Source organism: Nicotiana tabacum, chromosome 20 (assembly GCF_000715075.1).
Source record: "Nicotiana tabacum cultivar K326 chromosome 20, ASM71507v2, whole genome shotgun sequence".
NCBI lineage: Eukaryota > Viridiplantae > Streptophyta > Magnoliopsida > Solanales > Solanaceae > Nicotiana > Nicotiana tabacum.
Window position 1 is genome coordinate 32,923,396 of NC_134099.1, and position 14,126 is coordinate 32,937,521.

The window sequence follows — 14,126 nt, forward strand, 5'->3', positions numbered from 1 at the left end:
TTAGATTTATTTTCTGATAAAAGTATTAAGGAAAATAGTACAATTAGAAGATAGCAGTTTAATTGATACACTTAGCAAAATAAAAAGATTTAATTCTTTTCCAAATGCCTAAATTACTTATGGAATAATGTTTATAACTCATGTTACCGTTGCTTCAGCGGAAAGAAGTTTTCAAAATTAAAATTGATAAAATCTTACCTAAGATCAACAATGTCACAAGAAAGGTTAAATGGATTAGCTATATTGTCAATTGAAAAATACTTATTAGGAGTTATTGATTATAAGAAAATTATTAACAACTTTGTATTTAAGAAAAGCTATAAAAAAAAGACTTCAAATAAATAATAATAATGAAATTTTAAAAATTAAGGCCCCTTATAAAATTTGGCTTTAGGCCACAAAATTCGTCGCCCTGCGCGGAGCAGTTTGCTTTAACCATTCCAAACTCGAGGGAAATAGAGGGAGAAACTTGAGCTTTCTGCAGTTTGGGAGAAGCAACGCTTGATAAAACAAAGTCTTCATGCTAGAAGGAAGGATGCAAATCGCCTAAAGAGAAGGTACTTTAAAGCACGGAAAATCTCCTTAACGAAACTAAAACAGTTATGCCTTCTTTCCTCTTCTCCATCTTCTTGAGCTGAGTTCGAGCTGAAGACATTGCTCTCTCTATTAGAAGCTCCAATAAACCTTGTTAATCTTTCTGATACAGATTGTTGGCTTTCATCCAATGATTCTTCATTACCTTCATAATCATCATCACTTTCGTAAACTAAATGTATTCCACACTTCTTTAGTTCAATCCCTGTAATGGGAAAGTTGCCCAATCCCACCTGTATTATATCACCATCCTCGAGTATAGATACTAATGGATGATAATCTCGATACCTGCACAAGTAAACTTGATCCTCGGGCGTAGTTGGGACTCCTACCAAGTACATACCAGTAGTATATACTGCTCGATTTGCTCTAACGATTTTTGCATGGATGTTAGCTATTACAGGCAATTCATCCCTTAAATCATCTAGTTTAGCACAGTTCACTGACACAACTATGGCAATAACCACTGCTTTAATTTCATTGTTTCTGTGCCTTGAGAAATGCACCTCGCTTGGAGTTAACCAACTTGGGATTTCACTGCCTGGAATGCTAAAATTATACAAGTTTTTCACAGCAACCTGACAGTGAAAAGCTTTTCATTAGCCTAACAGGTAAGTACTGTTTTGGCAAGAAATTGAATGAAACATAGAGTGTGTTCGGTACAAGGGCAGCCCGGTGCACTAAGCTCCCGCTATGCGCGGGGTTGGGGGAAGGGCAGGACCACATGGGTCTATTGCACGCAGCCTTACCCTGCATTTCTGCAAGGGCCGGACCACACGGGTCTATTGTCCAGGGAAGGACCGGACCACACGGGTCTATTTTCATTATGACAGATTTTTATTTTTTTGGGGAGAATTTTTTTTTCTGAAAGTAAGTTATTTATTTGGTGTTTTATTTCCGAAAGAAGATATTCATGGGAAAAAAATTCTACCAAAAGAGAAACAATAACTTCTGTTACATTTGGATGGAAGTAACTTTCCTTCTCAATTATCATAACTCTTAACTTCATATCACTGCTTTAACCTACACTTACACATTATTATCAATCTTTAATACTCAAGAATTTCATCAAAATACTGTACAATTTGCAAATACTATTATCAATCTTTGATATATATATATATATATATACACACTCTCCAGTTACCAACCAAACACCAGGAAACATTTTTCCACGGGAAATATTATTGGTAGAAAATAACTTCCGTCATACCACACACAGTTAAATAGGAGAAAACAGTACCTTATCAAGTTTGCTTCTAACAATAGAGGCACAGGAGACATTGCAACCAGCCATATGTAGCATTCTTAAGGATTTCAAGCATTCGATACCTTGGATGTCTACCAAACTCATGCAATTTGCAAGGTTTAGCTCGCGCAAGAACTCTAATCTTGAGATATCGTACATACTCTCTAGGGCTCCACAGTTTGCAGCATTTATCTTGAGCAAACTTGAGGGAAGAGGAGGAATAGCTTTCAACTGTTTGTAGTGGGGAATAAGGAGCTCTTTCAAGAAAGGTAGTCCTTTCAGACTAGACGGGAGATGGGAAAAATCATTGAAACCAAGATTGATGATCTCCAAAGATGATAGTTTCTCAAAATCATCCGGTATTTTCCCAACTATTCTCCATGCACGGGCATCAAGTTCTTGTAACATGGATAGCTCTGAGAAATACGAAGGAAGCACAACAGGTGCTGTTTCCCTTTCTGTGTAGGTAGCTGGTTTTGTGGTTTCAGTACTTTGTGATACCTGCAAAGGCAGATCCAAAGTTTAATCTTTATGAGTTCAAGGTTCTTTGAAAATATGGGTTCAAAATATAACATTTATACTAGTTTTCATAGTTTCCATACACAAATACATATATCCATGATTTAATATAACTATGTATTCACCTAGCTAGGTACCTGGCAGAAAGGCTTCTTTCCCATCTTCAGAATCATTAAGCTCGATAGCATCCCGAATGTTTCAGGTAATTTTGTTACTGAAGTCTCCTCCATTAGCAGGTGTACTAAGTTCTTTAGTTTCCCAATTGAAGCTGGCAATTTGCAAAGTCGCTTACATCTGGTCAATCTCAGTATGACAAGATTCTGCAAATTCCCAACTGATTCTGGCAGCTCCTTAATAGCATCATTTCTGGTAAGAGTCATTGTTCTAAGAGCTAACAATTCTCCAATGGAGTGGGGAAGCGAGCCAAGGCGCTCACAGTTCCTTATCTCAAGATTCTTCAGTGATTTAAGTCCACCAAAAACATGATCTGGAAGACTAATAATTGGAACCTTTTCTATTTGAAGCTCAACCAAAGAAGACAATCCTTTAATTGAAACAGGCAATGCATTCAAATGCTGACTATTTCCGAGCGATAAGGACCTAAGATAATACAGAGACCCAATAGATTCTGGCATCATTTTTATTGCACTGCCATAAAGCCAGAGATTTACTAAAGATTTGAGGTTGCCAACACAACTGGGAATAGCAGAAAGTGACTCACACCTAATTAAGTTTAATGTATGAAGGTTCTGCAAATGTTCAATAGAATCAGGTATTTCTTCCACAGCAGAACCATTAAGAGAGAGTTCCTTCAAAGCACTTAGCTTTCCTATGAACCGGGGAAGTTGTTTCAATGAGTGGCACTGGATTAAGCTTAACTTCTCAAGTTTTGTTAAGCGGAAGATACTTTCAGGCAACTTCTCAATAGCAGTTCCATCTAATAGAAGTTCTTGTAAAGACTTCATCTTACCTATATCTTCAGGTAGCTGTTTCAATCTCGAGCAACCCGAGAGTATCAGCTTTTCAAGATTCTTCAGCCCGGAGACCTCACCTGGAAATTCAACAAGGTTGCGGCAATCTCTTAGATTTAAATGACGTAATGTATTCAGATTCCCAATTGTTCTGTGAATCCTTTGCAATGCACTGCAACGCTCAGCTATCAACTTCTCCAATGCTTTATGCGTGGATAAATCAGGAATAACTGTTATTTTATGACAATCAGAGAGATTCATAACTATCAACTTGTTCGCCACCTGCAAATTTTAGAAAAAACATGCCTAAAGAATCTATATTTGAGATTTAAAAAATGAGAGCATATCAGGACTTTCATCAACTACAGGATGCAATTCAAGGAAATCAAATTGTATATAACTAAAGTTTTATAGTTATGCATTCACTTTAGGAGCTCTGTAATATACAATGCTGCTTAGTTTCTGATAATAATAAATGATCATAGATGACAAGAGATATTTTAGCTTCTTTGTTTCCGGAGTATCACCCTCCATAAGCAAGTACCTGACATTAATTTATTATATAATATAAAATATATAAAAGCTTAATAGTTGAAAAATACAAACAGTATTTCATCAGCATGACACATAACGCATACCTTTTTGCAATTCCACGTCCATTCCCGGCTTCCAACCCTCTCTATTTGGCTCTCTGAGAGATCAAGTATGGTAAGTTCACTTGGATAATCATTAGAATAAAAACTTGAAAGAGTGCATCTTTTCCAGTGGAGCCATTTTAGTGAAGAAGGTAACTTCCCCAAATTTCCCTCTAGTTTCACATTATCGAATTGGAGTAGTCGCAGATTAACTATTGGATCAAATACTTCACTGTTCAATACCAACTCATTAGTTTCTTTTGCATCATTTTGAAATTGTTCTTTGCACAACTCTTTAATGTAAGCTAATGCAGAAGTAAAAGTGGGAACTTGTTGAAAATGCTCTCTAGTAATTGCTTTTGCGCTTTTAATCTTTGATGATGAATTCTGATACAGATCCAGGATGATCCCTTGGATGTTCTGTGTCCCCTGTTGTTTTCATGACAAATTATTTTTGTTTAGTATAAAATGTAAGTTTAGCAGAAAACAAAAACACAAGAAAAAAGCTGGGAGTCTTTGTTGTGTATTAAGAAAGAAAACCAAAAAAAAAAAAGATGCCTGCAAGTGTTTAAGACTTAACATTAGTGCTGGGAGTGCAAATTAAATGCTTTTAATCCTGATTTACAGATTTTCTCATTTTAAGCTAGTGATTTGTCTTACAACTTGAAATAGCTGAAGGGTCTTCTTTACTAATCTCTTACCTCCAAAATCCGCTACAAGTTATGAGACCATGGTCTAGAAGTAGACAGGATGCTAAATCTAGTATACAACAACAACCTACCCTAGGGATGCAGATCTTACCCCTACCATGTGGTTTTGAGGTTGTTTCCGATAGACCCTCGGCTCCCTCCCTCCAAAAACTCTCCACCTTGCTCTTGGGGTGACTCGAACTCACAACCTCTTGGTTGGAAGTGGAGGGTGCTTACCACTAGAGCAACCCACTCTTGTCCAAAACATACTTAAATGGAGTTTCACTATATAATAAAACCATTTAACTTCGTTACACTATCGGTCACCTAAAGTAACTATAACTACCTGTTCGTAAAGAGTTGGATTAGTAATGTGAAAAACAATGCAGGTTACCTCTTACAACATGCAAAATGTACTGATAATATAAAAGAACGTTTTCACGTATAAGTTAAATCGTAAAGAAGACATACCTTCCTTCCTTGTAACACACTCAAAACATCAGCAACATCCCAAAGTCTGCTGCGCTTTCCGGGATCTGAAATGCCTTGTTGTATAACAATTTGTCTTCCCATATCTCTTATCTGGTCATGCATCCACAAATCCCCACCATCAATTACCTTAATCAATGATCTAGCAGTTAAAGTGTCAAATGCAACCCTGGCTCTGAAACCACATCCTTTCATCACATCAATTATATCTTCAGCTTTCTTTTCTAATTGATCAAGAAATAAACATGCAACATCCAGGAATATACACTTCTCTTCGTCATCAAGACCATCATAACTTATTTTCAAGATGTCCTGAAGACGCGGTGAGCGAATTTGTTTTAGCTTTTCTAGAGCATCTATCCATTCCTCCTCGCTTCTTTTATCAAACAAGAAAGACCCAAAAACTTCAAGAGCCAACGGTAGCCCTCCAGTAATTGAGACAATTTGCTTGGAAATATTCACAAAAGCTGGAAATGGCTCATGTCTTCTAAATGCATGATAACTGAGTAGTTTTAGTGAGTCAGTATCACCCAATTCTCTCACCTCAATTGTCTCGTTAACGATGTCATTTAGCAAAATTCCTCTGTTTCTAGTACTAATAACAACCCTGCTCCCTTCAAAGAACCAGTTTTTCCCTCCAATTAGTGCCTTCAGTATGTTAACATCATCATTTACATAATCTACATCATCTAAGACAAGCAGGACGCGCTTTTCTTGAAGAAATCGTCCGAATTTTACTCTTCCTTCATGTGCATTACTGGGGGAGAAGGAGAAGACCTTGCTCGGGAAAAGACCTTGTATTATTTTCTTCTGAAGGGACACAATGCCTTGTTGAGCAGCTATTTCCTTAACATTCAAGATAAAAGTCCTGTGTGTGAAATGAGAAGCAAGTTTATTATAAACAGCCTTAGAAAGAGTTGTTTTACCAACCCCTCCGATTCCATGCAACCCAATAATCTTGACACCATTGTGCTTCACATCTAACTGTCTTATGAGTTCTTCCAGGCGGTAGTCAATTCCAACAACAAATGGAGCTACAAATATTGGGGAATTGCTCAATTCTTGTAAAACTCTTTTCACCAAATTCTGTATCAACTGTGACTCTTCACTGCAGATTGCAAGCAAACATCAGTATTGTTAATTTGGAAGGTCTTACTTTTCCTACTAAACTTTTATGAGTTTAACTTCTATACACCGAGAACTTTCATACAATTTGATCACTAAAAAACATGTATTATTGGGATTAGGCTATGGAGGTCGAGGATTAGGGTAGAAGGTTATTACTTAGTCGAAGAGAGATGTCTCACTTTCCTGTGGGAGAGTCGTGGTGACAGTTTGGAGCACCTTATATGTTCCTCCTTCAGTACTATTAGTATTATTCTCGTATTATCCTATTCATATTACCTATTGTTTCATTTGTATCTGCTTATTATTTTGTTGTCGTTACTGTTTCTTTTCTCCAATATTTCCAACATGGCCTCTTCACTACTTTTTTTTCTCAAACTTGATTTTCTTTTTTCTTTTTAAGCCGTAATCGGAAAAAGCTTCTCTACATCACATAAGGTAGGGGTAAGGTGTGCGTACACACTACCCTCTCTAGTTCCTACTTATTACACTGGGTATTTTATTGTTGTTATATTGTGATTCATAAATGATAACCTGGAAAATAACGAAGGTTTCTTGCTATGAAAGATTAAATACACTAATTGTGTAAGAATTCTTGTACTTAAATTCTTTCCTAAAACCTTATAAAAGATAATTAAGAAGTAAACGAAGATGATACGGGTAATGTGAATATAGTTCAGATAGTTGTTCTTTTTTCTTTTTCCCAGGTATAATCTTTTACTTTCTTAAGAGAATCTCATTAACCAAAAAAAAAGGATGATTTCAAGTTTTCAACAAATATTTACAAGATATGTGTGTGTATGGGTGTATGGCTCAACCCTAATCATTTCCCAAATTTTTTTATATTTGTAGTGTACTGGCCAGCTTGTGCGCACCTCGACTAATTCCACGTGATACCTGCCACTTTCCACCAGCAACGGCTACCAGATAACTCTGTCCACTACGGTCTAAACACATGTAAAGAAATCACCTAATGTTTTTGGCTCCGCTGGAATTTGAACCTCATTACCCAAATTAGCTTCAAGTGAGACTTGTGAAGTTCTTCCTCATATTATTATTTATATTTCAATTATTTAATCTTTTGCTTTATGGTACGTAATTACTGTTTAAGGTAAATGATAGTGAGCAGTTAATTAAAAGAACACCTTTATAATTATTAGAAAGAAATTTGAAATTCAGAATCATCACGATTAGGCTGTTGGCTTTTTGTACGCATGAACAAAAGAAAAGGCAATTATTTCTTCTATAGTAGGTAATTCTTCCATATTGTTGATGTAGTCTTGATTTTCTTTGGCATGGTCATACAACGGTATCCTTGGACCATAAGGACTGTTAATAAAGTCAACACTACTGAATAATGAAGTTGAATTAACCACCTTATTTGATTAAAAATAAATACTAATAAAAATACCAATTAAAAGCAAAAGTAAGCAATTGAAGGTTATAACTGATAAGCTCTAATATATACAGGCAACTGCGCCTGTTTATATAAAAATTAAATAATCAAACCCATCTGGGACCACAACAAATTTAAAATTAAGCAAACGTATTTTATTGAGTTAATATTCTGGTTACACAATATAATATTTGTAAAGTAGGCCAAGTTAAATATTGTTGCGTGCATGGGACACTGCAGTTCCAACCTCCAAGTCAGTCGGATCTATAGTCGAATTTACGAGTTAGTTATACAGATACTGTTAGAGATTGTGATGTAGGGATTATTTACTTTAAGAATTATTTTGTCATTTGTTACTCTTATATGTATTACTAATATTTCCTCCGTCCAAGTTTACTTTTTTACTATATATAATACTAGAATAGATGTCTACTTTTACTTGTTCAGTTTGGAGAATTAATGGATAATTTATCATTTGATATCTAGGGATGGCAATGGGGCGGTACGAGTGCGGGGCGGGGCGGATTTTAGCATACGCGAGACGGTGCGGGTTTAGACATATGTGGGTGCGGGGCGGGGCGGGACGGGTCAAATTGAGTTTTATAAAATTTTGTGCGGGTGCGGGTTTTAACTTTTTGCAAAATTATAACATTTCAACTTTCACTAATATTATTAGAACGAGAAATATTTACTTTTTCCGTTTTGAACTTGCTATTCCTTTCTCCTATGCATTGATTATTTTAGTCTCAATCTAATTTGGTTTTTACGAGGAATACATTTCATAATGAACATTTATTTTGTTGAATGTAAATATATATGTTTCGGTTGTTTGCATCTCTGGGAAGAAAATATTATATTATATCTTTTTTAGTGTTTTAAAGTCCCATTTTAGCTATATAGTTATTTAATTTGAGTCAAGTAGATAATTAGTTGACACATTTTTATGTATCTAATCTCATTTCTTTGTATATCTGAATAATTAGAAATGACATATCGATATTTCAAATTAAATTTCAATATTGATGCATGTAAAATAAAAAAAAAGTATATTAAAAAAAAATTAGAACCGAAGACCGTTAAAAGTTAACTGACAACATTCGGTAGGATTTGTAGTTATTTGCTAGTTATGGCTATTCAAAATTGGACTTCCTGGTTTGGACTTGGATTCCAATGAGAACTTTAGATTGACAATATCTATATGAATATAATTTAAAATAAGATTAAAATATGACAAATTGAAAGAAATAATAAAGGAAAATTTTTGCTGGGCGGGGCGAGTGGACGCTGGTATTGATGTGGGGCGGGTGGATGCGGGTAAAAATGCTAGTGGGGCGGGGCGGGTTGAAATTTTGTGGGTTAAGGTAAAACCCGCCCCACACTCGCCCCGCACCGCTCCATTGCCATCCCTATAATTATACCCCTTTTTACCTCTTTTATTAAGTACTGGAGTACTTATTTTCAATTTATTTTCCAACATATAGTAAATAGGGGTAATATAGTAAAATTATCATATTATTTATTATTTATTAATGTGTATGTTAAATCAATAGTGGACAAGTAAACATGAAAGAAGAGAGTACATATTTCGACAGAACTTCTACGAGTAAGTCAGTGGTGGATCTATATGGAGTGCATGGATTCACATGAACCTATATTCCCTTTCCTAGATCAAATGTTATATTTTTAGGAAAATGTATAAGTACCCCCTGACCTATAACCGGATTTCTAACTATACATTTTATCTTATCGGGGACCTTATTATCCCCCTAAATTATTTTTAAATGAAATTACTATATCCTTTGTGCTAATATGGCAGAAGAGAAGAGAGTGTATGACACTCTCCTTGGGAGAGGGAGAAAAAGAGAGAATGCTGAAATTTTGTTTTTATAATATTTTTATAAAATATAGGAGTACTATTTTCTATTTTTTCTTTTCTCTGGTTTTTCTTTTTATTTTCCTTTTCTTTCTTCCAGTTTTGTTACTTATAAATTGGCCAATTAGCTCCGGCATTCTCCATATTTTTCGGCAAGATCGAGTTGAAGATGTTATTCTTTCCTCTTCATATTTCACTACATTTTATAGAGGATTACTGTTATTTCTAATCTCTTCACTCAACACTTTTAAACTTTCAATTGCAATTGTTCTCATGGAAAGGAATGAAAAAGTCTCGTTCCAATATCAATTTTCGATTAAACCCGAAAGAAGCTCAGAAAAGACTGAACAAGAAAAAGGGTTTTGATTATTATTTGCAAAAAATATTCTCGCCATGTTTGCCGTTTCTCGATTGGGGCCTTCGGCCTTTCACTACTTTAGGTAGTGACGTGGGTGAGGGGAGTCCTATTTTTTTAATTAATCAAATTTACATAAAAGAGAGAACGAAAAATGCATAACTACCCCCTGACCTATAGCCGAATTCTCAACTACACACTCTATCTTTGCGGGGATTTTATTAACCCCCCCCCCCCCCCCCGACCCGAACTCTTTTCACACGAAATAAATACCACCATAAAGGTAGACAACTAAGCTCTTAACAAGTTGCGAACTACACGCACTGCCACATATATTTTGAGTACTTTTTTATTCTTTCTTCTTTTTCTTATCTTTTTTCTAATTTCTTATTATTCTATTATTGTTCTCCATTTTTTTTTCATTCTCTTTCTTTTTATTTTTGTCACCGACGGCATAAAGTGGTAGTCGTCGGAATTTCAAGGACTGCATTTTTTCGGCGCGAAAAAATTTTCCGGCTATATTTTATCTCAATCTGAGTGTGTTTTGCTTTATATATATATATATATATATATAATTTTTTATTGAAAGTTTAATTTATGTGTAGGAGGAAGAGCAAAAGAAAGAAAAATGAATATAAGCTGAAAAATGATGGTCGGAATTTCAAAGACTCCATTTTTGTCGGTGACAGATCAAAAAATAGTGAGCTCCTAGAAAACTTTCTGGCAATCAACAATCAACAATCAACAACCAAATTCTTCTTCCTCATTCTCTTCAAAATTCTGCTTCAACAAATAAAACTTAAAGAGTAAAATCTGAAGTTTGTCTCGCTGAAAAATATAGAGCATGCCGGAGCTAATTTTCGGCCAAGTCTATAAGTAAAGAAACTGGATGAAAGAAAAGGAAAAGAGGAGATAAACAAGAGGAATAGGAAAATAGTATTTTATAAAAATGTTATAAAAATAAAATTTCAACTTTGTCTTTCTTACTCTCCTAAAAATAACATACACTCTCTTCTGCCACATCAGCACTAAGGGTATATTAATTCTATTTAAAAAAAGTTTAGGTGAATAATAGGATTCTCGCAAAGATAAAGTGTGTAGTTGAAAATTCGGCTATAAATAAGGGGAGTACTTATGCATTTTCCCAAAGAGAGAACAAGAAGAATTTAGTTGTTGATTGTTGATTGCTAGAAAGTTTTCTAGGAGCACACCGTTTTTCTATCTGCTTCTTCAACCAAAAAAATTTCACTACTTCGCTTATGGATTGAGGGATGGGAAAAGGTGGGTTGTGTAAAAAGGAAAAAAGAATTTTAAAAAATACAAAAAGTGAGTTGGGAAAGGAAGTAGATGAGAAAATAACAAGAAAAAAAATAATTTTAGTGGGAAATACATATATCAGACGCGTGTATTTCACCACCAAACTCACATGTATTAGTGGTATTTCAGGGTGATACTAATTCCATTTAAAAATATTTCAAGGGGATAATAATATCCCCGCAAAGATAAAGTATGTAGTTAAAAATCTGACTATAAGTCAGGAGGTACTCATACATTTTTTCTATATTTTTCTAAAAGTACTTAAATATATGTGTGCATACGCAAGCTTAAAGATTCATATGGTGCGAAAGTTATTGAATGCACTTTTATAGGTGAGGTTTTGAGTTTATTTCTCAAACTTTCTTTTCTAGGAGAATAGAGTCCACCCGTGGAGAATGACCATGTTCCTTCTTGCATTTTAATTAAGTTCTTAATTCTTTTTCTTTCTTTGTTTGTTTTGGTTTAATATCCTTCCAACATTCTCAAGTCTGGCACATTGAAATTGCTATTTTTCTTTCCATATATCAGCAGCATTAGTATTATTCCTGTATTTTCTTATATTTAGATTTCTATTATTACATGTTATTTTTTTTGCCTCTGTTATCTTATTATCTTGCTATTGATACTGCTTCTTTTTTATAATTTTTTTTACTATGGTATTCCTTTTGAAACTGCTATGATTGTGCTTTGCTTGAGCAGGGGTATATCGTTAACAACCTTTCTACCTTCACAAGGTAGAGGTAAAGCTGCGTACATACTACTCTCTCAAGACCCTACTTGTGAAATTATACTGAATTGTTGTTGTTGTTATTGTTGTGTGTGTGTGTATATACCTTGAACCTATAATTTCTCAACAACAACAAAAAAAAATTGAACCTATAATATCTAAAGTGCAATGTGTCCAATGCTAGAAATCTAAAAGTTGAACCCGTAAAATTTAAATCTTACATCCACCTCATTGTAATGGTGCAACACATCTTCTTGATATCCTAGAATCTCCCCCGAGTATGGCCAACCAAACGCTAATTGATAAATTACCTGCTGATCTTTTTAAAATTAAAACCAAACAAATATTGTACTCCCTCGCTACCTACATATTTATGTGTTGTTTGATTGGGTATGAAGTTTAAAAACGAAAATATTTAGAAATTTATGATCTAAATCAAGCCTTAAGTATATGTGTGACTATAAATAATTTCTTAGGTAGTCGCGAGTTATTCTTTTTCTTCCTTAGTATCTATATTACTCTCGTACTTTCTTATAGTTTTGTATAACTACAGGTTGTTTTATTGCTTTACTTTTGTTGTTATCTTGTTCTTGTTGGCATTATTTCGTTTTTTGTGTTTTCTTTTTGTGGTTTATCCATTATTGTATTTCCTTTTGATATTGGTGTGATTTTATTTTTTTGGAGCCGAGCGTCTATTGAAAACAGTCTCTCTAACTTTACAAGGTAAGGCTAAGGTTGCGTATACATACTCTTCCAGATCCCACTTGTAGGATTACACTGGATTTGTTGTTATTGTAAGGGTTAAATGAAAATGTCAAAGTTAAGATACTTCTAAATATAAAAATATGTCATTCTTTTTGGTACATAATGAAAAGGAAAATGTGCCAGATAAATTGAGACATAGAAAGTATTAATTATTGGGAAATTTATAATGTGATTATTTTTGTTAGTGTGAGTTAACCAAATGACTTGCATAAATATGTAATTTTATTAATGAGGAGAAGAAACAATGTGACCAACGTTATTATTTTAAGCCGAAAAGAAAACATTACTATTATTTGAACAATTCTGATCAAAATGGCCTTATCAAGCAATCAACCAAAGATGCTAATGTTATCAAGTGTGGGTCCAGTTGAATCCGTGTATTGTATACTACATCGAACTTAGGGCTGTCAATATTCATGGCAAATTATTTAATTTGTACCAAATCACATGTCTAGGGTATCTTCAATTAATAATATTTAATCTGTAACTTGATTCCAATTGGTTAGAGAGAAGATAGAAAGAGAGAGAGAAATTATTATTACCGATTATAATAAACCCAGCCGGAGATTCCACCAACTCTTTCCATAGCGTTTCTCCATCTCACCACCTTTTCCACTCCAAACCTTCCTTCTAAACTCGCAAAATCACGTAGAAATGGTCCTCTCTGCCTTCTCACATCCGACGGGTCAACCCGGTAGAAAACGGGCAGAACGAGTTTACTCAACTCACAAATCGTAGCTAATTCCTCGAGACACCATCTCGACGAAGCATAATTGGGTGAAATAATAGCAATAGCTGCAGCTGAATCGTTGATTGCGTCCATAAGACCTGGAGCGATCTCGTCGCCCTGAGTTAACCCGTTTGTGTCACGAAAAACTCGGACGCCTTTTGAGTATAAGGCATCGTATAAGTTTTTAGTGATGTTTTCGCGAGTATCTTCGCCTCTGAAACTCAAGAACACGTCGTAATTTAGCCTTAGCGATGGGAGTGAAGTTTTTGTGGCCTGCTCAATTTCCTCCATTGATTCAGTATTGTCAAAACTCAGTACTGTCAAAATGCTTTCTGCTTTCAGTACGTACGTATTGAATATGTACCAGTAGCAGGCAGTGGAAAAGGGTTATAAAAGGAATTTCATTGTATTTTCTGTTTCTTTTTTCTTTTTCTTCTTTCCTTTTTGTTTTGGTAGATTTCTCACTTCAAATGAGTAGAGACAAGAAAAGAATCACATGGTAACTTTTGTGTCCGTGAAGGACGATGAAGATAATGGATGGTATTTGAATTACCGATTAATTTTAAGGATAAACTTTAGTTGTCATAATAATAAGATTACAAAATTAGTTTTTCGTCGCATTAAAATAATTTTAATATTTCAGAAAATACAAATTATAGGAAAGTCAAATTTATGTTGTCGAATTAAACACA

The 14,126-nt window shown here is 34.6% G+C and overlaps 1 protein-coding gene across 1 annotated transcript; it reads right to left on the minus strand.

Moving 5' to 3' along the window:
* Positions 1 to 212: 212 nt before the first annotated feature.
* LOC107829321 (uncharacterized) lies at positions 213 to 13,793 on the minus strand. The gene is made up of 6 exons (XM_075240792.1): positions 13,247 to 13,793; positions 5,129 to 6,254; positions 3,972 to 4,397; positions 2,500 to 3,615; positions 1,838 to 2,344; positions 213 to 1,172 (listed from the first exon to the last, which is right to left on the minus strand). Exons 1-6 carry the CDS (start codon positions 13,723 to 13,725, stop codon positions 519 to 521), a joined length of 4,308 nt encoding a protein of 1,435 aa, XP_075096893.1. The 5' UTR covers positions 13,726 to 13,793; the 3' UTR covers positions 213 to 518.
* Positions 13,794 to 14,126: the final 333 nt, after the last annotated feature.